The sequence below is a fragment of the Asparagus officinalis genome, chromosome 5, assembly GCF_001876935.1.
Source record: "Asparagus officinalis chromosome 5, Aspof.V1, whole genome shotgun sequence".
NCBI classification, from domain to species: domain Eukaryota; kingdom Viridiplantae; phylum Streptophyta; class Magnoliopsida; order Asparagales; family Asparagaceae; genus Asparagus; species Asparagus officinalis.
Genome location: NC_033798.1, coordinates 8,163,356 through 8,189,225, shown reverse-complemented (window position 1 = coordinate 8,189,225; position 25,870 = coordinate 8,163,356). Strand labels below are relative to the sequence as shown.

Here is a 25,870-nt window from a genome sequence, read left to right as displayed (position 1 = left end):
GACATAACACATATATCTGCATGTAAAACTCTGAGGGATTATTATTAAAGGAGTCCAGGGAAAGTGGGTAAGAAAAATGGGTCCCGCACCTGAAAAGTGACTAGGTAAAAATTGTTGTCTTAAATCCGGTGCTTGGTTCCACAAATTTGAGTTTTGGGATTGATGCCATTTAAGAATTCTATTATGTCAGAATCCTAGCCAAAGTTTAGGATTTTGGGAGAATTTTGAGAATTGTGTTCCACTAAATTTAAAAATTATTTTTAAAATTGTAAAAAATCTAAAAATTTCAAAAGTCTAGTCTATTACGTTGATCTTATCTTTCTTTGTTTCAAAATAGCACAATTACTGAACACTAACAGATCCTAATTTAAATACAAAACCAATCTTTAGGGGGGTTCATGAATCACCTTCAAACTTTATCACTTTCTTTTGAAACAAACAAGAATTATTAGAATCTCTTCCAAAACTATTTCCACCCCACTTTCCTGCAAAGTGCAAACCAAACAAGAGATTAAATTATGGAAAGATGCTCAACACGAGTCCAAAATACAAATCCTACAACTAAACAGCCCCTTAGTACATATGTAAACCTTGATTCCTCTCAGAAACATGTATTATGTTATAACCCCCTCCAGAGAAAAATTTTACAACTTTTGGATCATTTACTATTTTAAGTTCTTCACATACGCACAAAGCAGAATAGATATATCATGCCATGTCCAAGACTTCCTACCCATGTCTATGAATTACAGATTAGTTTCTAAATTGTCATTATATTCTTTTGGAATCACGTTAAACAAGAACACTGGTCATTACATTTATGATGATCTCCCTGTGTATAACAATATTTAATTTCACGTTCTTCACAGTAAACTTCCCCGATGGCTTGAGAATTTTAATTTTTTGATAAAAATGAGGTGATATATACCTCACCGCATAATTATCTAATTTTGTTTGCAATTGGTGCATGATGTCCGCCAGTTATCAACTCGGTTTCCAATGCAATGCATCCATACAATTTCCAGAATAACTTGAAGTTACTTATGTCCGTATTTAGAAACGAAGAACTTGTCATAAATTTTTCTCATATGTGTTTAAAGAAGTTATATATGTCAGTATTTTACACTAGAAACCATCTGTGGACATTCTCAGTCTGTAGATAATTTTGTTGGATTTAATCTAATAAATCTATTTGTGGGCACATATGATTAATCAATGTGTATTGCTATCTTTCAGGATAACCCACTAAAGTGATCAATCAAGTTGGATTAATAGGTACTTAAATAAGTCATGGGGTTATATGTGCAGATACCAGGTTGTAATTGTGATTTGTTGAGGGGCCAAATTGCAAATGTACAACACCTATAAATAAGGGGTTATGGTCCCTAATCTAGGGTTACATTCTCTAATTCTCTTCACCCCCATCTAGAGAGAGAAATTCGGCTATAGAGAAACCCTAAGGTTAGAAGATCCAAAACCCATCTCAGGTTCATCTATGGATTCAGGTATAAGTTTCCGCTCTTTTGATTATTGTTAATCTCTTCGAATTAATCAATGGCTTTATGGTTTTAGATCTCAAGTTTTTATTTAGATCTAACAAATTTTTCTTTGTTCACAAGCATAGGAACATGTGTCCGTGTATTTGATTTTTTTTATATCAATCAATTTGACAGAAGAAAGGGGATGATGTAAGAAGATTACAAGGACCAATTGGAAAATCACAATAATCAAGTTACTTTATCGCTTATACTAAAAAAAGTTGCAACACTGCCAACCTCTGGGTGCATCATCAAATTTTCGATAAGGTCGTCAACTGCAGCTATAAACATCTCAAGCTTCGGCAGCTTCATTAGCCGGAGCACTTCTCTTGCTGCATGTCTAATCACGGCATTACTATCAGCTAATGAACCAAGAAACTGCAACAAAATTGTACATTAGGCTCTTGTTTGAACTAGTAAGCCAACTGTACATGATGAAATGAAATGCAAAACAACTTCCCGAATGAACATTTCGCGGGGAAAAAAAGAAGGTACTGGCTGCATCTAGAGTCAAATTACACATGATGAGTAATGATATTGATAAGGCTAAAGAGCACCTAAATACCCTATTGTTTCAACTAGTTTTCACTTATGTACCCCAACTTGTATTTGGTAGCAAAAAAATACCCTAAAGTTTTTTAAACTTGCACTTATATACCCTCACTTTTTAACGGCACTTAAATACCCTAATGTTTTTACAACTAGCACTTAAATACCCTAATATTTTTATAACAAGCACTGAAATACCCTAAAGTTGTTAAAACTTGCACATAACTATCCTCAGCTATGCAAACTTGAGGGTATTGAAGTGCAAGTCTTAAAAACCTTAAGAGTATTTAAGTGTCAAATTTAAAAACTTTAGGTTATTTAAGTGCAAGTTTTAACAACTTTAGGGTATCTAATTGCTACCACAAAAACAAGTGAGGGTATATAAGTACAAGTTTAAAAGACTTCAGGGCATTTTCTTGCTACCAATACAAGTGAAGGTATATAGGTGAAAACTGAAAAATAGATGAAACAATAGGTTATATAAGTGCTATTTAGCCTATCATACATGTAAGACGTTTAAAAATGATCCCACATTAATATTCCTGCACATTAAAATAAAACCAATTCGTGGAAACAATTGAACACTAATGAAATTCATGACCAAGGTATGTACCATTTGCATGTGTTTCTCCTGTATTGTTAGACGACCACGTGTTGCCATATGAAACAAATTTTGCAAAGTTTGTAACCGAACAGCTAGTACATCATCATTTAGCATGTCCATTAACAAGTTCAAGGCATTCTCAGCAAACCGGATAGAAAACCTTGAGAGCATCCCCAAGGATTTGCAAGCAGCTGTTCGTACCTTGAACAAAGAAACATGGAAGTTAGAAGAACTGCTGTTTTTTACTAAAGGCCTTAAATTTATAAAAACCAAATAAAGAACTACTGGCAAAGAACTTTTTCAGCGAAAACCAGCTACTGGGAATAAAATTGTAGGTACCTCATGAAACTCATCTTCAATCCCATGTACAAAAGCTCCAGCAGCACATGACATTGGACATTTATATTCTTTGACAATGCATTCAGTAAGGGAGCTTCCTTCACTTTTGCTTCCCAAGATTTTCTTTGAAAGCGACTGTAGAAGAACACCTTCAGACACCAACCTTACTCCTCCTAGGGCAATAAAAGCTTCTAATCTGACCTTCAAATTCATATCCCTTGCCATCCAACAAAGCTGAATAAAGCAGAGATCAAGATACTATCATATAAATTCATGAGTTAGGTTTTTCAATTTAAGAAATAGATTAAACATCCAAGTACATTAGATTGTGAGGGTGTATGAGTACTTGAGTGCTTAGGGTCGGTGGGCTTGTGTGCGTGGGTGGGTGGGTATGGTGGGTGTTTAAGGCTAACATTCAGATATTAAAGCTAAACCAATTACATCTATGAACAAATTTATGCATGAGTACTTGGCTAAAACATCCTCAAGTACCTCCAAGGTCTTGGTCAAGTCGATTTAAGCCATAAAATGAGGAATATAAAGAGAACAATTAATTCTGTTTGCTTAACTTCCATGAATAAGGGAACATTTAAAAACTTCAGGTAGTATCAAATCAGGCAAACAAGGTAGCAATAGCCTTCCTTACATCTGTTTGTTTAGATTCTCTTGAACGATTGCATAAAGGAATAAAAAGTTATCCAAAACTGGAATGGAACAACATCCAAGAGATAAATAAGTATATCCCAGAAGGGAGAAACAAAAGAATTCCTCCTACAATGAAATATAACTCTGGTAAATCAACAGAAGCCACCATAATAATATCTGGTACGGCAGTTTGAAGCAATTTTGAGGTGATATACAAACTGACTCCACAAAATGGACATAGAGAGTTCAAAAAAGCATCCACAATAGCAAAATAAAAAACTTACATTTTCTTTCAATAAGAATTATGAAGCATAAATATATATCATTCACTGACTTATAAAAGTTTGACATATCTGTGGATAGATACACAATAACATACTAGAGCAAGAAGATATATTTTTTAAATATTCAACAAGCAAAATGTGAAGAAAGAGGAGATATACTTTCATGAAAATACCTAAGGTAAATCAAGAATCGTAAAAAATTAAAAGAAACATCCACTAGAAATGATTATCTGCATCCACAAAGTAGGAGACCAGTATATACAAATGATTTGTTAATCATTTACGTGAATGATAAATTGGATGCTTATAAGTGATAAGAAAAGATTGTACATAAATTTCTTGTGTATAAAGGAATTATATAGAAACTTTCCAAAGTCTCAGGAATGACCAGTGCATATCAATTGATTGTCTATAAAGAAGGAAAGGTTGTGTACAAATGACCAATATAGATACAACCTTCCCTTCCTTGCACAATAATCTGTTTGGCATTCATATGCATCACAATGCAACATGTGTGTGTAAAATACTCATATGTGTGTGCGTGTGCGTGTGTGTGCGTGTGTGTACACATACACAGTATGCTCGAGTCTTCAAGAACTTTAGAGGCTAGTAAAGATACTCTTACTGAAAGATGAACTAGATAAGAAAATAAGCACTTGACGTGAAGACCATATCATGGAAAGAAACAGATCCCCTACGGGATCACACTACAATAACTATTTTCAAAAGATACCCAGCATTTCAATTGATTTCTACTGGCTAATCCATCTAATAAACGCTAATTTACATAAAAAATACATAATAAAATTCCAACGAGAGCATACCTGAACAAATATCACATTTATCAGCTCACGGGCACCGCCAGCTTCACCCACTGCAAACAATCGTGCACACTCACTCACCTAATTGCCAAAAATTAAGGAAAAATAAGAACAAATATCAACACAGTAATCACTAAAAAAGCAAATGTGAATGAGCCTTTCACCAATTTCACAGCAGCCAATCTCACGAGCTCATCCTCATCCCTCAAGAGCTCAACCCCACGATCATAAACACACTTCAAATTCAAACCATCTCTCTTCAACAGCCCAACAAGTGCCCTAACCGCTGAATTTCTCACCGATGGATAAATATCTGTCGAAAGACCCAACAACACTCTCATCATAAGCTCAAGACCCAGCATATCCAAATTCGAACCCAAAATCTCAACAATCCTCAGCCGAACCGACACAATCGGGCTCGAAGCAAGTGATATCACAAGCTCCTCATCCAACAAATCGTACTCCCCCAAAGAATCAAAAACAGCAAGCGCATCCGCTGGGACGCCATCATCGCCGTTTAAAAATGGCCGGATCACTTGAATCGCCAAAGGGACGAGGGATCGGTGGACGGAGGCGGCGTCACCGATGACCTTGATGACGTGGCGGGCGAAGGACGAGTCCTGGCGGCGGGAGTCTAGGGTTTGGATTAGGGTTTTTGTGGCGGAATCGAGGGTGGAAGGGGAGGAGTTAGGGTTCGTGAGAAGAGATCGGGCTAGGGTTAGGGTTTTGAGATCGCTGGAGGGGAGGGGGGTTAGGGCTTGGAGTTTTTTGAGGAGGAGCTGCTCCATGGTACAGAATTAAAAATGGGATTGTTGGCGGGAGGAAGAAGAAAACGGAGATCGCGAGTGGGCTTGGGTCGCGTGTATGTCGGAGCTTTATCTTGTCGTCCGGTCTGTATTCTTATGTCGGATTTGTACCCGATAACCTATAACCCAAGCGTACGGTGATACCCGTGGGATTTTTCCTAGAGGCGCAAAATATTCATAATCAAGAAAATATCTATATCCGTATTTTCTTGATATGGAAATAGATATGGTTCCTAAAATTTATATATGATAAGATATGGTAACAGATATGGTTATTGTAATGAATATATGTATCCGCATTCGAAATATCTGAATATACATTGGTCATGTAGTTGTGTAGTATCATAGAAATGATTAAGTGTTAATCACATTCACGAGATGACACGCGTCTCAAATTAACTATACACCAATCCGATCTGACTTCATGAAGGCTAAGTCAAAGAACACCTTCACTTGGGCCCTTCCAAGAGGGCCAAGTCGAAGGGCGTTCTCACTCAGGGACTGCTACTAAAACTAACATAATGTGTTACCACTCAGTTGACTGAATCGAGAAGCACTCTCATTCAGAATAGCCGAATCAAAAGGTGTCTTTTCTTGTGCCTCCCTCGAAAAGCTGAGACGAAAGGTGGTCTTTCTCGAACCCCTCAATGATAGCCGGCCACCATAACATTAAATGCTTAGTCAAAATCATCGTTACATCTCACCTGGAGTCATAATGACTCATTGAATAACGCTGGCTCCGTAGCCCCTCCGTTGCCGCCACAATTAATACCCGCGCCTGACACCTGTAAAGTATTAGTTGGCCTAGTCGATTGCTTGTAATTGGCCAAAGTTACGCAAATACCCTTCATAATCTACTATAAATAGACGGATTGCCTACTGCATGATGGTACGTAATTTTTGCTATAACGTACAATGCTCATATTTTCTTTCCTCCATCTGAGTTCAATACTGACTTGACCATCGGAGGAACCACCAAAAAACCTAACTTCAATCTTTTTATGTATTGTTTGTGTGCATGATCGAACTCTGCCCAATAATCATCCATGAAAGAAGATAAACACTCTATAACTCACCCAAAAACCTATCGTTAAACATCTGACATCAACAAGTTGCAACTATTTTTTTATCGCAACTATTTTAATCTTTAGATTATTGAAATTTGAGGCTAATTTTGATGATCTAGAGATCTAACCTAAGTTTTTTAGATATAATGAGCATGTTAACAACTCTCTTGTATCATATGCACTATATTTTTACCGGTGTTATCTAGTTTTCTCATATACGTTTTATATCTGCATGTCTATTCATTTATATATCCACATAGATATTAGCATCCATATTCGTATATATATAGAGATTATGAGACAGTCGAGGGAGTGATTTGAGGGATTGGATGGAGAGTGTTTGCATTTTCGTTTGGGTTCTCGATTTGTTATGGATGGAGTTCGTTAGTGAATCGTTTCACTTCGTACTGGACGCAACAAGTGAGACATTTGGTTTGGTTGGTATCGGCTCAGTTTTGAAAAAACTTCGCCGAGGTGGAGAATTGTTGGGAGGCGTGAGTGGAGGCCACATGGGCCATGTCTGCATGAAGACACGTGAATGCGCGCATTAGGGCCCACCCACTCGTCTTGCTATTTGAAACAGGGACATATCTCAAAGACTTGTGAATGGCAGGTGGTGGGGACAGGGACAGGCCCACGCGAGAGTTTATTGGGGCCCACTCGAGACATATTTGCAGCAATGTTTTTAATCTCCTATAAATATTGATGTCTCCGTAGGGTTTCAAGGCGTGCGAAGGAGGGGTGTTTGCGGCTGCGGCAGAAAGGGCGTGCATAGAGGATTTGCGAGCATTGGGGCCCACCCACTCGTCTTGCTATTTGAAACAGGGACATATCTTAAAGACTTGTGAATGGCAGGCGGTGCGGACAGGGACAGGCCCACGCGAGAGTTTATTGGGGCCCACTCGAGACATATTTGCAGCAATGTTTTTAATCTCCTATAAATATTGATGTCTCCGTAGGGTTTCAAGGCGTGCGAAGGAGGGGTGTTTGCGGCTGCGGCAGAAAGGGCGTGCATAGAGGATTTGCGAGCATTGGGGCCCACCCACTCGTCTTGCTATTTGAAACAGGGACATATCTTAAAGACTTGTGAATGGCAGGCGGTGCGGACAGGGACAGGCCCACGCGAGAGTTTATTGGGGCCCACCCGAGACATGTTTGCAGCAGTGTTTTTAATCTCCTATAAATACTGATGTCTCCGTAGGGTTTCAAGGCGTGCGAAGGAGGGGTGTTTGCGGCTGCGGCAGAAAGGGCATGCAAAGAGGATTTGTGCAGTCAGAAGAAAAAATCGACGGCGTGCGAAGGAGGAAGAAAAGTTACTGTTCTCGCGGCTATTTCTTTTGAGAGAAAAAAACAGAGAGATATTTGTGTGTGTGAGAGAGATTGTTTGAGGGTTTAGATTGAGTGATTATAAACCCTAGTTGTATTCTCTCCCTCTAATAGTAGATCTCCCCCTTCTTACCTCGTGGACGTAGGCAGTTTGCCGAACCACGTAAAACTTGTGTGATTTGTTGTTTGTGGTCATTGTAATAGTTTTTAGGATCCCTCGACAAGTCAGTCCTAGAACTGATGAGAGGAAGAGTCGATATTTCACCTTGTTGAGATATTCGCTTTAGATTCTTGTTTCCTTTGTGAGATGGGAATTCTTATTGATCTTTCTCTCTTATTGTGCACCAGAAACTCTGCCAAAATTTTCGCTGCGCACAACAGGCTACTACTTCTTTGCTCAGCCCGGTGACGGTGACTTTGTTGGTAGACTTGTTCTTGTTTGGAGTAAACTTCTCCTCTGCAAAGATACTGAGGAAGCTGACTATGATCAGGGCGACTCTCTTGGGAGATGGAGGGATTCCTAAGAGCTCAAACATGGCAAAGAATTCGTTCAACATGGTCCATGACTTCTCACCCTCATGGACCGAGATCAAGGCTAAGGGTTGGCTGCTTGAGTGAGCCGATAACACCAGCTGAGTCTTCGCGGGAATCCTTGTGTTTCTTGGGATCAACTCATCCATTTTCCCCGCAAAACCATTAATTAAGACCGAGGGACCAAGGAGTAACATCCAAGACGACCAAGTCTTGGAACTTCTCGCTGCTTTGGCTGCTCAAGATTGCAGCTTGGACTGCAGCACCATCAACAACAAGCCTTGTCAGGGTTGATGCTCGAGCAGAGCTCCTTGCCATTGAGTAGGGATGTCAATCTAGACCCAAACCCAATAATCCACCCATACCTACTCACAAAATAGTCCAACTATACCCACCCACTTAACAAAGCGGGTCCTAAATGGGTGGGTATTGCTTCCCTATAGACTAAATGGTTCATAACCAAACCCGCCCATAACCAACCCAATCTGATCCATAAACACGCGTTCTCCGTTCTCCGTTCTCCTTTCTCCCCTCTTTCTCAAACGCTCGAGCCCTAGTTCCTCGATCTCTCTCCTCGCAAGCGATCGATTACCTTCAGCGGAGAGTATCGAGCTTCCTCATCTCTCTCCGATCGAGTCATAGTTCCTCTCGATCAACAGGAGAATCGAATCTTCAACTTGTGGAGGCAATGATTAGGGTTCGAGCGTCTTTCCTGTTCAAATTCAGGCCTTTGATCGAGCTAATCACTGGATTTTGAGGTACATTCTTAGTAGGGTTTCTTGATCTTGCCTCCTTTCAATTTTGGGGTTTCTTAATCCTGTCTCCTTTCAATTTTAGGGTTTCTTGATCAGGCCTTTGATCGAGCTCTGAAGTTTTAATCCGCTGAGCTCGCTGAAGAGACGTCCTCAGGTTTTATTTTCTAATTTATTTCTCCCTTGTAAAATGTTTTAGTTTCTCAGCTCTATGATTTGTTCGTATTGCATTTCCTCACTGCGGCAATTTGTCAAACAATACATCTTGCATCTTCTGTATTTGTTAGTCCGTTCTGTGATCTCAGTTTATGTTAATGATTTGCAGCGTTTGCATGTCCTGAGTAAAATTTCATTTTTAGAGTCAAAGATTGTGCTGAATTTCTATTTAATACTAGCACAACTTGCATTAGTAGAACTAATACTAGTGTGATTCACATTTTTTGCTAAAAACCATAGAGTTGATAGTTAGCTTGTGCACGAAACTGAAATTGAGAATATGGCATCTGGTCAGAATTTTGTACATCTGGTCAGAATTTTATAGCAGAACTCTCAAATTGCATCTTACTAGTTATTATAACACGGTACAGTTTTACAGTCAAATTGCATCTTATAGCAGAACTGTCAAGGGTACAAATAACTGAAGGCAATTATATGGGAGGTAATATACTACTATGATGTGAATTTTAAGTGTAGAGTTGATCATGGATTGGTGTTGATCATGGACGACTTATAGTCTGGAGTAGTTCCCAAATCAAAGTGATTTTAAGTGTAGAGTTTTGATTTCTGACCATTTCTTTGTCAAATTTCCTTGTTTATAGATATAAACTAGTAAGGGTGGAGAGAACTGATTGGAAACTTGACTGTTTATGGTATTAATTGATTCAATATGTTTTTTCCCTGAAATTTTTAATCTGACTTGAAATTGCATATCTTTGTGAGTTTGTGCTTAAGACTATTGAAACTGAGAATATTATATGAACTTCTGTTTCCAGAAAAATATAATGGAGTTACTGTTAATCTACCAAATCTGGTGAATCAATTAATTTTTTAATTAAAAAGGAAAACACGAGTCTGATTCATGGGCTACCATGTATTTATATTTTCTGATAATGATGTCTACCCAGATCCACACATGCAAATTCCCTTCATGTAGTACGCAAACTAGTTGAACGCGTCTATATAAATTCTTCTTCTAACCTGCATAAGCAAGCAAGTTTAATGCACTTAGATAAATCATAAATATTTGTCTAACACATGATAGATTGCTGTCCAACATATTTAGAGGTAGATCCTATCTATGAGACAACAGAAGGACGATTTGTGTACTATCTGAAACATACGTTTCAGCAAATATTGACATTTGATTTGATAATAAAAAATTGACATGGATTCTTCTTCACATCTGTAACTCCCGTAGCAAGAAACAAAATATTGACATGGATCTTGTGTTGGAATTTGTTGGGTAGGGTTCTTTTTCTTATTGTAGTTATTTGTTATATACGAAGCTATTTTATTAACTTTTGACATTTGATTTGATAATAAAAAGTTATTTTTCTTGTTTCAGTTACTATGTCTTTGAATGAATTTACTGCATGCGATGATGGTAGTGAATCTGGTAATGAAACTATATCTATACGTAAAAGAAGAGCAAAATCAAAAGTTTGGGAGTATTTTACTGAGTTGCCTGTTGATAGTGATGGGAAAGCTAAAGTTCAGTGCAAGAAATGTGACCAAGTTTATGTTAGTGGTTATGGTACCACAAATATGTTGAGGCATATTCATTCTTGCCCAAAACGAGATATAGATGAGGCTGATTCATCATGGAAAACCATGCCATTAGATCAAGATAATTACAGAGAAATGTTGGCTAGGGTCATTGCATTGCATGGTTATTCATTCTGTTTTGTGGAACATCGAGGGATACACAAATTACATACATTTTTAAATCCTGAAGTCAAGCATATCTCGAGGAACACCACTAAAGCTGATTTGCTTAAGTTGTACCAGAAAGAAAAAAGAATTCTTAAACAAACTTTGAAGCTAGTTCCTAGCAGAATCAGTCTAACTACAGACTTGTGGACCTCTTCAACATCAGATTACTACATGTCTCTTACTGCACATTACATTGATGAGCAATGGATCTTGCAAAACAAAATATTAGCTTTGTCTCATGTTTCACCCCCATATAGTGGGGCAATTTTAGTAGAGAAGCTATTTCATTTACTGAAGGAGTGGGGCATAGAAAAAAGAATTTTCACTGTTACATTGGATAATGCATCATATAATGATGCTTTTATGAAGATTTTGAAAGACCATCCTGCTTTAAAGGAGCATTTTGTCTCCAATGGTGAATTTTTGCATGTACGATGTTGTGCTCACATTTTAAATCTTGTTGTACAAGATGGTTTAAAAATAATTGATAAATCTTTATCCAAGTTTAGAGAATGCATTAAATATGTAAAGAGTCCTCCTGGAAGGAAGAAAAAATTTGCAGAGTGTATCGAACAAACTTGTTCAGTTAGTGCAAAGAAAATTCAACAAGATGTGTCCAATAGGTGGAATTCCACCTTTTTAATGTTGGAGAGTGTTTTACCTTTTCGTCGGGCATTTGAGCAATTGAAGGTAATCGATTCAAATTTTACATTTTGTCCATCAACTGAAGAATGGGTAAAGGCTGAAAAAATAGCAAAGTTCTTGAAACCTTTTTATGAAGTGTGCACTCTTTTTTCTGGAAGTAAATACCCAACTTCTAACTTGTATTTTGGTGGAGTTTGGAAGATACAAAAATGCATAAAGGAAGAGATGACAAGTGAAGATGAAGACATAAAATCTATGGCAAGTGATATGGAGAAAAAGTTTAATAAATATTGGAAGTGTTATAGCAAGATTTTGTCCTTTGCATGCATCTTAGACCCCCGTTATAAGGTGAAATATGTGGAGTTTTGTTTTCAAAAAGTGGGTCTTGGTTCTACTCATGTGGTGACTCTCTTGGATAAGTTAAAGCTTCTTTACAAAGAATATGAGAGAGCATCAAATGATATATGCATGGCCGGTAGTAGTTCGGAAGAGGCCTTTGGAGATGTTCGTGATGATGAGATGCTTGAGTTTGAACAGTTTGAGAGCCAAGTAGTTTCAGTCAGTAGGACCAAGTCTGAATTAGAAGAGTATTTAGATGAAAAGATACTTTCTTGGAAGAAAAATGAGAAACTGAATGTTCTTGAATATTGGAAAGTAGAATCTGAGAAGCGTCCTCAATTATCCATGATGGCTCGTGATATACTCAGTATCCCTATTACTTCAGTGGCCTCTGAATCTGCTTTCAGCATAGCTGGTCGTGTGCTTGATAAGTACCGTAATCGTCTTCTTCCGGAAAATGCCGAAGCTCAAATATGCCTTGGTTCTTGGTTAGAGGAGGTTCCTTGTAAGTTGCTTACTTTTTCTTGTTACCTTCTGTAAATTTATGGTGTACATGTGTTATATTAGACTAACATAGTTGTATCCTATGATCTAAATGCAGCTTTGGAAGATATTGAAGAAGGACATCTGTTGGTGCATGATTTTAGTGATATTCAAAATTTTGAATCTGAAGGAGGGTGGTGAAGTGCTTGTTAGAAGATTTGTCATCTATTAAGGTATTAATCTTTATTGATGTTTAAGCTACTGCACGTTATGATGTTTCCATATCATTTTGCATCCATTCACGAGTCTTTTTAATCACAGAAATTTTACAATGTCATAACCACCATCATTTAAGCTACTGCACGTTATGATGTTTCAGAACATGTACTCGTCATTTCAGTCTAAATAAACCACCATTAATCTCCCAGTTTGAGATGCTTGAGTTATACTGCACAAACCTGCAATTAAGAGCTTAATTAATTTGGACTATACAAGGTCTCTGCTTGTAGAAGACTCTCAGGGGTGTTTAGATCAAACAGGTTTGCTTTTTTCTCTTTAATTACTAGCTCATTCAAGCATTCCCTTACCTGCTTTTTTCAGACTTGCATCAGTTGTGTCCGCATATAGCGCTGATTGTGTTTGTTATTTCAGGTCTATGTCATGTTTTGTGAGTTTTTGATGCCACTTTCGTCCACCGACCTCCTGAACGCTGCAATTTGTGGAAACCTTGTGTTTAGAAGTGTCCGAAAGATCTCACTGATAACGCGGCAAAAGCCGATAGCATATGCATGCTTATGTGGCAATTGCAAAGTCTGATCACTTTGTAGTAGTGTGCTGTTTGTTTGCTGCTTGTTTCTTTTGGTATTAGTGAGGGTTTCACTTGACTGGTGTATGATGATTGTAGAGTGTAGGCACCAATCTCTTTCAGCATATGTTGATCTATATAATGTTTACTAGTCGTAATGCTGTGTATAAAACTTGGGATCTTAGCGCTTCACATTTTGATTTTCGTTATATGTAGAACGTCTTTTTTTAAACTGAGGAAGCTTTTGAGGTTGATGTTTTTCCGTTGATAATTTGTCTGCCTGTGCTTGCGCTTGTGAAATTGGATTTCAGGCTGGAAAAGTATTATCTACCGGGTATTGGTAGCGATTTAAAAGTTGGTGATTGTGTTGGTACGATGGTTATTTTATTAGCAATATTAATACTGATTTTACTGTTGGTGAAAGTTTACCAAAAAACCCTGCAAGTTTGTAGAAAACCCTTAAAAGTTTACAGAAACCCCTTTGAAAATTTACCAAAAATCTCCTGCAAGTCTACAGAAAACCCCCTGAAAGTTTGTAAGTAGATACCTGAAATTTACATATATATAAAAGCATCGTAACTAAATGGGTTATTGGGTCACCCATGAACCACCCATTTAGTAAATGGGTGGATGAGAACCGACCCATTTAGCAAATGCTAAATGGGTTATAAATGGTCAAATGGTCATAAATGTGACCACCCATTTATGACCCAACCAAACCCAACCAAAACCACCCATTTGACATCCCTACCATTGAGGAAGTCCTGAACCCTTCTCCGGACCACGGGGATTCTGCTAGACCCACAAACAAGCACCACTTCACGGACGCTGCTTTTGTCCATCTTAATTGGCATCACTTAAACACTTCTTAATGGTCTGCACACACCTTCTAGTAAGTAGGTTCGAGCTCTGGCACTCTAACCAGACCCTTGTGATTGTTAAGTAGAATCAATATCGACTCCAGTCTCGATCCTCAGTGGAAGAAAGGGTCCTGAGTGCCCTCTCACAAGCTGTTTTCAACTTCCAAAAAGCCTCGGGATCAAGAGTCTGACATCCTTTTTGTTCTTCCTCTTGAACTCCTTAACCAGCTTAAAACACCAAGAGGCTGTTCAAGGCCTGTCCTCCCAGACAGGAGTCTCCAGCCGTAGCCTTGACCTCAAAGGTACCCTCCGAAATAGGGGAAAGAGAGACGTCAAAGATACCATCTCCGAGGTCAAAGATGAGGACATTCTTTTGATCAACATGTGAGTGGGGGCCACCCACGTACGTGAAGCTCTCGTGAAGAGATCACGAGCGGGGAAATCGCGTGGGGTGAATAAATGACCCCTTAAACCGTGTGAAGAGAAGTGGTTAGTCCAGCAGACATAGAGAAAGGCCCACCCGAAAACCATTGAGGTTTATAAATACCTCCACATTTTCTTTCCTAGGGTAGCGTGCGAAGGAGGTCTAGTTCTTGCGGCTTAGGAAAAAAATCGCAGAAGCAAAAGAGGGCTTCTGTTTTGGTGGCTGAAGGCAGAGCAAGAACAGAAGTTAGGGGCAGAAAAAGGCAGAGACGGTGTGCAAAGGTGTAGAGCCTTGTGTAGAGAGATAAAAGTTTTAGAGGCTGGCCTTTTCTTGAGAAGAAAAGCAATGAGCTTATTTGAAGGTTTAGATTGTGAGAGTTGTAAACTTATTTGTACTCTTTTTCTCTCTAATAGTAGATCCTCCCCTCCTGCCCCGTGGACGTAGGCAGTTTGCTGAACCACGTAAAATTAGTTTGTTTATATTTGTGGCAATTGTAATAGTTTTTAGGATCCCTTGACAAGTCAGTCCTAGAACTGATGAGAGGAAGAGCTGATATCTCACTTTGTTGAGATATTCACTTTAGATTCTTGTTTTCTTGGTGAGACAAAAATTCTTATTGATCTTTCTCTTATTGTGCACCAGAAACTCTGCCGAATTTTCCGCTACACACAACACAACACTGGCTGCCTTCTTGTGGAGACCATAGGCAAAGACAGCTACAGTCGGCTCGTTAATAATCCTCACGACGTTAAGTCCAGCAATCACACCAGCATCGCTAGTGGCCTGACGTTGAGAATCATTGAAGGAAGCAGGGACTCTAACCACAACATTCTTCCTGGTGAAACCAAGGTAAGCCTCAGCAAGGGACCGTGACCCCAGCATTCTTCATGGTGAAAGCAAGGTAAGCCTCAGCAATTTCCTTCATTTTAATCAGAACCATTGATGAAATTTCTTCAGCTGTAAGCTGCTGATAATCACATTTTATTACAGTTTTATACCCTCATTATCTATTTTATATGAATAAATATACCACTAATAACTGTTTTTATGTTTAATTGCAGGTTAATGAAGAATAAATCTCAAATTCCCATCTCTCAACAAAAAGCCCATGATTAAATGAAGAAATGAAGCCAATTGGAAAATCAATTTCCAAATTATCCAAAAGCCCAAGCTAAGAAAAAGAAGAAAAGCCCAAGAAATGCCAAAGCCCAAAATAAATACATGAAGAAATCAAGAAGCCCAAAAGCCCAAGCAAAAGCCCAAAATCCAAGTCCAAAAGCCAATAGAAGAGGAACTCTGCGGACAGCAAAAGGAGAAGGGCAGGCATCGATGCCTGCATCGATGGCGGCATCGATGCCTGCATCGATACCGACATCAATGCCTGCATCGATGCCTGTATCGATGCCTGCATCGATACGCTGGGCAGTCTGTTACGAATCTAAGGCTGAAATTTGTTGTTTTTGGATAAGATTTCAATCCAATGGCTCTCATTCACTGATGTTTACTATAAATAGGGGTAGAGAGTGAGGGGTTAGAGGTGTGAAAATTTTGTAAACTCCTTTTGGAGAGGAGGGCTACTCTTAATTGAGAAGGCCTTCCAAAAATTGTAACTTTAGTTGCAATTAATAATAATAATTTTTTCACCACTTTAAATATTTCTTCTCTTTGTTGGATGATGAAGATGGAGATGAAGAATTATTTAGAGGTTTGCATTTTCTTTCCTTTTTCTCTTTTATTTCCTTTTTATTGCTTATTAGTGTAGATTTATTTCTATGCTTGTAGTTTAGATTTTATTTTCTTGTTAAATAGCCAAGAGGCTAGAACCCTCTTGCCTTAGATTTATTTCATGCTTATAGAATAGATTTAATTTCTTGCATTTAATTCTTGCAATTTTATTTTGTAGTTTAGATTTTGCACTTTATTTTGTAGTTAGATTTTAATTTCTTATACTATTCACCTTGAGGCTAGAACCCTCTTGGGTTTAGTTTTTCTTTTTGTTTATTTTTATTTTGTTTGATTCGCCTTTAGGCTAGAACCCTCTAGGGAATCACCCTTTTCTAAGAAGTGGGTTCAATTGTAGATTACCCATATCTATAATTGAATCCACCATCTTTAATTTCTTGCATTTTCTTTTATTCTTGAATTTTATTTTCTTTATTCTTGATTTTTATTTTCCTTTTCCTTCTTGCCTTATTGATCATATTCATTCTTTGTCACATCCACTCTCACTTATATCTCGTGCCGATTTACACACTATCACTTCCACTCTCTCTATCTCTCCACAATCACATTCACTTATCACTCCTACTTGTCACGCACACAACATAAGAACCGATTTTATATTTTCTCCTACAAAACACCTTCCTCGTGGGATCGATATCTTAAATACTATAACTTGACACGGTTGTGCACTTGCAACCTTTTTGGTACATGTTTATGCCGCATCAAGTTTTTGGCGCCGTTGCCGGGGAAGGTGCTTAAGTAGGTTTTAATTATTTTGGTTCTTTAACTTGTGTGTTTTTTGTGAAGGAAACGCTTGGAGCTTGAAGATCGCGGATTGGAGAGCTAGGATTTGAAGATTTGCTTTCAGGTAAGTCCTCTTTCTAGTTTTTAATTCCACCCTTTAGCTACTTCTTCACAATTAGAGACAATTAGGACTTAAAAAAGAAGAAGAGATTTTATTTTTTGTTGACCATAATAAAATTCATCCTCCACTTTGACATTTACTAACAAGATAATAAATTCAAACAAATCCCCCCTTCTCATTTGTTTGATTGTTAACCCTAATTAAAAAAAAAGATTTTTCTTTTCCATCCTTTTTAGTTGCTTTTAATTCATAGGGTTGCATTTCATATAGTGTAGGAATTCACCAAGTGATTTGAGCATCTTGATTTGACACACACTTAAAAATATTTTTAAGGGCAAAACCCCATAATCAAGATAAGGTGAGGGATTTCATCACCCTTTCCTTAGCCCAAAAATCACTAATTCCTCACTACACCACCCAAGCCTAATAAAACTCATTAGACGTTGGCCCCTAAGGATTCGAGCTCAATAAGGAACAAGAAATCCTTAAGTGAACCGGTTTAAGTTTTCTCAGATTAGTTGGTGTCTAAGGCAAGGTTTAGGGGTTGCGTAAAGCGCTCCGCAAGGAAAGAGGTACTTAATTGATCTTTGATCACCCTCTAGTACTATCCTTACCTGGCTAACTACCTGGGTAAAACTTTGATCTTTTCACTGTAGGAGTTTTTGGTTAGGAGCTGGTCTAGTTGAGTTAGGCTAAACCCTAGAATTAGAGTTGATTGAAAAGTGATTGTTTTGATTTGTTTCAGTTAGGATTTTTCTTTTTCTTTATCTTCTAAAAAAAAACTAATTTTCTTTCTTTTTTTGAAAAAAAATAAAAAATAAAAAAAATAATAAAAAGAAATATTTTGGTGTATGCAACAGTGGATTAGGGATAATACACATCGATTAATTCGCTTTGAACCAATCATAGAAATGGAGCATCCTAATCCACCCGTTCTTCATGATATGTGCTATCCCATTAGGAATGCAATCCCCTCATGCATTAGGCTCCCCGAAACAAATGGAATAAGTTTTGAGCTTAGACCGCAATACATAAACATGCTTCCCAAATTCCTTGGTAATGAAACAGAAGACGCATATATTTTTATTTCGGAATTTGAGGAAGTGTGTATTATGATTAAAATGAGAGAATTAAATGAAGATGCGGTTAAGCTTAGATTTATTCCATTTGCTCTTAAGGATAAAGCTAAAAAATGGCTGTACAGCTTACCAACAAATTCCATCTCAACTTGGGATGAATTTGTCACCGTTTTTCTTAAGAAATTTTTTCCTATTCATAAAACGGTAAAGCTTAGGAACAGCATTCAAAACTTTAAAATTATCCCGGGAGAACCTTTTTGGAAGTATTTTGACCGATTTAAAGATCTTCTCATCCAATGTCCTCATCACGGTTTAGAGAAATGGCGATTGTGCCAAATAATTTATGAGGGATTAGATTATTCTGCAAAAACTTCCTTAGAATCAATGTGCCACGGGGATTTTATGAGGAAAAATGCTGATGAAGCTTGGGAGTTTTTGGAGAGTCTTTCTGAAAAAACAATGCAATGGGAACAGTGCGATGACAGGGTTTCATCAGTTCCCCATTCTAAGTCTAGTGGTCTTTCCTTGGAGTCAAACATTGCTTCTGAAGCGAAGATGGCGACAATTCTGCGGAGGTTAGAAGCCTTAGAAATTAAGGAACGAGCTCCAGCTCAACTCAATCATGTTTCTTTCCCAGGATGTCATAATTGTCAGTCTCCTACCCACGTTTCAGAGGAATGCCCTCTCTTAGGAAACAATCATTCATTAGAACAGATGAACGCTGCATTCCAGCACCCTAGAAATGATCCATTTTCTCCAACCTACAATCCAGGTTGGAGAAATCATCCCAACTTTGCATGGAATCTAGGAAATTCTCCCGGAACTCAAAATTTCACTCCCGCTTCGACCCAACATTTTCCTAGGGGAAACACAGTTCCATTCAATTCTCATTCACAATTTCAACAACCCAATCTGCCGTATCAAAATCAGTCTCCTCTTCATCAAGCTGTAATTCAGACTCCTCACAATCCAGATCAGGATAAACGTCTCAATGTCTTGGAAAGGGGTTTAGAAACCATAATTAAGGCCTCTACTCAAACCACGAATATGTTGACTCAAACATCTAGCACGTTGAATTCCTTCATGCAATCAACCGGACAAATGCTCAACTCCAACACTCAAGCTATAGCTAGATTAGAATCCCAACTTGGTCAACTAGCTAGTGCCGTGAGTGAAAGAGAGAAAGGAAAATTTCCGAGTCAACCCGTGGTCAACCCTAATAACACAGGATGCAGTTCATCCTATGAAGCTCAAGTGAATGCAATCCATTCACTTCGGTCAGGTAGACAGGTCGATAATCAAGTGAGAACTCCTCCAAGTCAAACTCTTGATCCTGTACAAATTCCTTCTCCTTCTCCTTCTGATGAATCTATTCAACAATCACTCCCCTCAGATGACCAAGAACCTGAACCCGAACCTGAGCCTGCTTTTGATAGATTTAGACCGGTTGCTCCCTTTCCAGATAGACTCAGGTCTAGGAAACACTCTCCTCAGGAGGAGAAAATCCTAGAGACATTCAAGCAGGTTAAGGTCAACATTCCTCTCTTAGATGTAATTGAACAAATTCCATCTTATGCTAAATTTTTAAAAGAATTGTGCACTAAGAAGAGGAGAATAAATGTTCCAAAGAAAGTCTTTTTAGCCGCCAATATCAGTGAAATGCTGTCAAATCCCATACCTTTGAAACGTAAAGATCCAGGTTCCCCCATCATTTCATGTATCATTGGTAATACTCACATTGATAAGGCGCTTTTAGACTTAGGGGCCAGTGTCAATTTGCTTCCATATTCAGTCTATCAGCAATTGGGTCTAGGTGTACTGAACCCAACCAAATGCACCTTACAGTTGGCTGATAGATCTGTTAAGGTCCCTATGGGTGAGTTAGAGGATGTTCTGATTAAGGTTGGAGATTTTATTTTTCCAGTAGATTTTGTAGTCTTGGAAACACAGCCTGTTTCCAATCCCAAAGGACAGACACCTGTCATCTTAGGAAGACCGTTCTTAGCCACTTCTAATGCTCTCATCAACTGTAGAACTGGTCAAATGAAGCTGTCCTTTGGGAATTTGACTGCTGATCTCAACATTTTTAATCCAGGGGACCGACCAAATAATCAGCCTCTAGAAATAAACTACATTCAGGAAAGATCAGAAGAAGAAGAAGAAGAAGAAGAGTCTGATTTAAGTTTTGAGGAAATTTTTGGTGAGGAGTTGGAAATTTTAGAAATAGCAGATCAGGTCTTTGAGAATAATGAAACTGTGTTAAACAGGTGCTGCTTTGAATTAAATTTTGAAGAACTCTTTCTTGATGAACTTAGATTTTTGGAGAATAATCAACAACCAAATTTTCAGAACTTCACAGAAGAATTGGTTGTTGGAAAACAAAATTTCACAATACAAGAGTCTAAGTTCATTAAGAAATACAAAATGCATGACACCAATAATATCTTACTTTGTTGCAAGAATTACTGAACACCCCGAAATGCTTGAAAATTCACATTATTGATTATATCATTCTGAATTTGTTTAGAATCCGGGGAAGAATTTTCAACAGCAAGGTAGGATTCAATGTAGAACAGGAACTCTTCATGTTGAATATTTCATTCTACATTGTTTATTTTGTTTATTTCAGAACAATAAAAAGAATTTATTCTTCTCTCATGTGAGAGTTTCTTGTTCAGTTGTAAAAAAAAAGAAAAAAAAAGAGAGAAAAAAAAAAAGAAAAAAAAAGAAAGAAAAAAAAAGAGAAAAAAAAAAACAAAAGAATAAAATTTTGTTTTCATCCTCCTCAGACCAAAGGTAATTGCAGATTTTTATCAGCCGACCAAATGTAAGTGCTTCACTTCTTATCTGCTTTACTTTATGCATCATAGAGTTTGCATTGAGGACAATGCAAAATTTAGGTGTGGGGGTGGGAATTAGTTATTTTTTCTCTTTATTTTTCATTTTTAGTTACATTTTTTTTCCTCCTTTTTCTTAAAAAAAAATTATAAAAATATCGTCACTTGCCAAATTGATGGAGTTATGTAATAATTGATTTATTTGATAAATTTGAAAATTTCTAATCCCTAGTTAGTTATTTACTTAAGCTCACCTTTTATGATAACTCTAAATAATTTTCTTAAGAAATGATTTTCAAAGTAGTAGACTTTACTTAAGCCTTAACTTGGATTTTTATTTAAAATAATGAAATTTTTGCATGCTTAGCTTAGAGTTAAAAATAATTTTTCAAAGTGTCTTGATTTACATATTTTCCAAAATATATATACATATACAAAAAAGAAAAAAAAAATTGCAAAAGAAGAGTGCGAAAAATGGGCACCAAAAAGAAAAAAAAATCTCTTGAATTCAAGGTGATTCTATCTTATAAAGCCTAAGCTGACCGAGTAATTAAGCCCAAGGAGTATTTCCATACTTAATGACCTAAGCCCATTTGGGTTGGGATCCATTAGCCTAAAACTCGTTAAATGGTCACTTAGAAAGCCCGTTAAAGTAGATTTTTTTTAAATGTTTTATAGTTGTATATATGGTCTTGGAAAATATTTTAAATCAAACAACTTGAAAATTATTTAAAACAAAGAGTTAGCATGTTCTTTTCAAAACTTTTAAATTAAATTTCTAAGTTTGGCTTGGTTTCGTATTGCTACAATGAAAAGATTTTCTTAAAATTATACCTTAGAGTTATATATAAATGTTTTCTTGAGTGATAACTTAGAGTTATATATAAAAATGTTTTCTTGAGTGATAACTGGCTCCAATTAGATTATCTAAAAGTTATCAAGTGAATTTAGTTATTTACTGACTTCTTTAATTTGGCAAGTTGACCGAATTTTGTGGGTATATTCACTGCAAACCCTCACGAGACTACAACTCGTCCACTAGGGTAACCTAGGGGTTTAAAGGCTTGTTGTATGCGCTAAATACAACCGCGATTCCTGCGAAAGTGAGTTAGGATTTTCTTTTTATTTTCTTTGCTAGAGGACTAGCAAAAGTTTAGGTGTGGGGGTATTTGATAATCACATTTTATTACAATTTTATACCCTCATTATCTATTTTATATGAATAAATATACCACTAATAATTATTTTTATCTTTTAATTGCAGGTTAATGAAGAATAAATCTCAACTTCCCATCTCTCAACAAAAACCCATTGATTAAATGAAGAAATGAAGCAAAGAAGCACATTGGAAAATCAATTTCCAAATTATCCAAAAGCCCAGAATGAAGTCGTGTAGCCTGTAGAACCCGGAGAAAATCAAAAATCCAATATGAAAAGAAATCATATTCAAAATGGTTGGCCACAAAGAAACGACGATATCTCCTAATCCGGAAGGCGGAATTTAACATATAATATATGAAAATCGCCTATCTCGACGAGACGAAGCCAACCGTGAAGTCAGAATTTTTATTAGGGCATCGATGCCAGCATCGATGCAGGCATCGATACGGGCATCGATGCCTGTATCGATGCGAAGTCATCCAGATTTCATCAACGGACGAAATTGCATTCTTGGGGCTCAAGTTTGATCCAAGGGCTCTCATTCACTGATATTTACTATAAATAGGGGTTGAGAGTGAGGGGTTAAGGGTATAAAAATTTTTGTAACTCCTATCGATACCTGCATCGATGCCTGTATCGATGCCAGATTACTGTAGCGCGCGTCAATGGCTGATTTTGCTTGTCTTGGGGCTCAAGTTTGATCCAATGGCTCTCATTCACTGATGTTTACTATAAATAGGGGTAGAGAGTGAGGGGTTAGAGGTGTGAAAATTTTGTAAACTCCTTTTGGAGAGGAGGGCTACTCTTAATTGAGAAGGCCTTCCAAAATTGTAACTTTAGTTGCAATTAATAATAATAATTTTTTCACCACTTTAAATATTTCTTCTCTTTGTTGGATGATGAAGATGGAGATGAAGAATTATTTAGAGGTTTGCATTTTCTTTCCTTTTTCTCTTTTATTTCCTTTTTATTGCTTATTAGTGTAGATTTATTTCTATGCTTGTAGTTTAGATTTTATTTTCTTGTTAAATAGCCAAGAGGCTAGAACCCTCTTGCCTTAGATTTATTTCATGCTTATAGAATAGATTTAATTTCTTGCATTTAATTCTTGCAATTTTATTTTGTAGTTTAGATTTTGTACTTTATTTTGTAGTTAGATTTTAATTTCTTATACTATTCACATTGAGGCTAGAACCCTCTTGGGTTTAGTTTTTCTTTTTGTTTATTTTTATTTTGTTTGATTCGCCTTTAGGCTAGAACCCTCTAGGTAATCACCCTTTTCTAAGAAGTGGGTTCAATTGTAGATTACCCATATCTATAATTGAATCCACCATCTTTAATTTCTTGCATTTTCTTTTATTCTTGAATTTTATTTTCTTTATTCTTGATTTTTATTTTCTTTTTCCTTCTTGCCTTATTGATCATATTCATTCTTTGTCACATCCACTCTCACTTATATTTCGTGCCGATTTACACACTATCACTTCCACTCTCTCTATCTCTCCACAATCACATTCACTCATCACTCCTATTTGTCATGCACACAACATAAGAACCAATTTTATATTTTCTCCTACAAAACACCTTCCTCGTGGGATCGATATCTTAAATACTATAACTTGACACGGTTGTGCACTTGCAACCATTTTGGTACATGTTTATGCCGCATCAGCTGCTTCTTCTCTCCCTTGTACTTGACCACGATCATGGGTCCGCCACCAGAGCAATGAACGACTTCGAAGGGCCAGAACTTGGGGTCACCCCAAATAGAAGGGATGTCATAGTAACTCCTTGTTGGGAATATCTGGGGCTACGCTAAACCCTCAAAACAGCAAAACGCAGTTGTAGGTGTACATTTTGATCTCCCGAAAACAGGGAACTTCGTTTGTATTGATAAAAAGGCTTATTACAAACTAATAAATCAAATGTTTACAACAGAAGTGGAGGGAAGGCCCTCCTTGTTTAACGTGGGTTCCTCGGTGGCGATAGGACGCCTCGCTCGGTGCTCGTGCCGAGTCTGCTTCCCTTGGACGATCCGATCGAAGTTGCTGCCGGAGCTTCGGTTCTCAAATGAGGGAGCCTTTGGCAAAGGTCCAGGTTCAACCTTTGGGAGATTAGCCAGCAGAATATGCAACGGCCAATCCCCCTTCTTCATGCTGCTGAAGATGGGTTTTAACAGGCAAGGGATGGCATGGGCTATCCCTTGATTCATGGGATTTGACCACTAATAGAGGTGAGGGAGATAGCTTGACTGCTCCTTGAATTATGGGATGTGACCACACGTTGTTCGGAGACGTCCTGCTGTTCATTCGTACCGTCAATGGTCATTCGAAGAGCTGTGCTCTGCATCACGCTACATAGGAGTGGGAAAGCCCCTCCTCGTATGCGTGACAACGGCTGTCAGATGCTTGCGTGGATCTGACCAACCACCGAGCGTTGGCGGCTCTCGTCCCTTCACCTGGACAACTGAGGTGAGCCGCATTTATGAGGGTGCAGGCTGTTTCGGCGCCTGTCCGCTCATTCGTACTGTGGACGGCCATCTGACGGGCCTGGAGTATTGTGCCCTCTCCCTTGATTTGTGGGATTTGACCACTGATGTAACTGTTCCCATACTCCAAGTGGGCAGTTGACAGTGAGCTGGCGAGTCTGCAGCTTGGGTCTGCAGGCGAGCTTGCAGGCGAACTGGGTCTGCAGGTGAGTTTGGGACTGCAGGCGGACTTGGGTCTGCAGGCGAGCTAGCAGGCGAACTGGGTTTGCAGGCGAGCTCAGGTGCGCAGGCAGACTTGGGTCTGCAGGCGGATTTGGGACTGCAGGCGAATTTGAGCTGCAGGCGAGCTCCTGAGCATGGATTGAAGAATAGGCCGTAACTTTCAAACCGTAAGTCGGAATTGGACGAATTATATATGAAAATCGCCTATCTCGACGAGATGGAGCCATCCGAACCGAGCCGAAGGCTTCGGTTCGCTTCCTCCGTTTTGCCAAATTCCTTACGGTTTGGGAGATATCTGCGTTTTCCACTTTTTATCAGTGTTTTTTTTTCTGCTATTTCGGACGAGGTTTTAGCAGTTTTGTTCTGAACTTCTTTGATAAGGATTAAAGGCAATTTTTATTGCCTACAGCAGTATTAAGAAAAGTACACCAAGATTTATGAGGTTCGGCAAACTTGCCTACGTCCTCGGGAGCTACACAATTAATTTCTTATTAATAAATAAGAAATTACAATACAAGAGCAGATCTCAAACTTAAGATCTCTTAATAAATACAAATCAACATTGTAGCTACAGTGTTGATTCCCCATCTTTGATAAATTCCCCTCAATAATTCCTCCCTCACAATCAACAATTTCCTTTCTTAATCAAATCCCCCTCCCTTCAAATCTTTGAGAGAACGTTGGAGAAAAAGAAGAGAGCAAAGAGAGACCGCGCGAGGAGAAAGAGAGAGAGAGAGAGCCACCGC

General features: G+C 38.0%; 2 protein-coding genes and 1 pseudogene across 4 annotated transcripts in view; 1 reads left to right on the top strand and 2 right to left on the bottom strand.

The window, feature by feature from the left end:
• The window catches only part of LOC109842728 (protein SIEL), a 9,986-nt gene extending 4,329 nt beyond the window's left edge, over positions 1–5,657 (bottom strand). For both annotated transcript variants that reach the window (XM_020411592.1, XM_020411593.1), the window contains exons 1-5: positions 4,945–5,657; positions 4,784–4,861; positions 3,031–3,264; positions 2,701–2,892; positions 1,776–1,916 (exon numbers count right to left, since the gene is read on the bottom strand). In XM_020411592.1, the coding sequence (XP_020267181.1) occupies positions 1,776–1,916; positions 2,701–2,892; positions 3,031–3,264; positions 4,784–4,861; positions 4,945–5,568 (1,269 nt within the window). In that variant the 5' untranslated portion in view covers positions 5,569–5,657. The remainder of the gene's footprint in view (positions 1–1,775; positions 1,917–2,700; positions 2,893–3,030; positions 3,265–4,783; positions 4,862–4,944) is intronic.
• Positions 7,375–25,870, bottom strand: part of LOC109841478 — a 20,201-nt pseudogene continuing 1,705 nt past the window's right edge.
• On the top strand, positions 9,002–13,677 carry LOC109843119 (zinc finger BED domain-containing protein RICESLEEPER 2-like). Of its 2 annotated transcripts, XR_002247525.1 has the most exons (6): positions 9,002–9,268; positions 9,348–9,419; positions 10,827–12,683; positions 12,780–12,894; positions 13,041–13,200; positions 13,313–13,677. XR_002247525.1 is itself a non-coding variant. In XM_020412052.1 (5 exons), the coding sequence occupies exons 3-4, from the start codon at positions 10,832–10,834 to the stop codon at positions 12,860–12,862; spliced, it is 1,935 nt and encodes a 644-aa protein (XP_020267641.1). In that variant the 5' UTR covers positions 9,002–9,268; positions 9,348–9,419; positions 10,827–10,831; the 3' UTR covers positions 12,863–12,894; positions 13,313–13,677. The 2 variants fall into 2 exon arrangements, 1 of the variants encoding a protein (XP_020267641.1); XM_020412052.1 differs by lacking the exon at positions 13,041–13,200.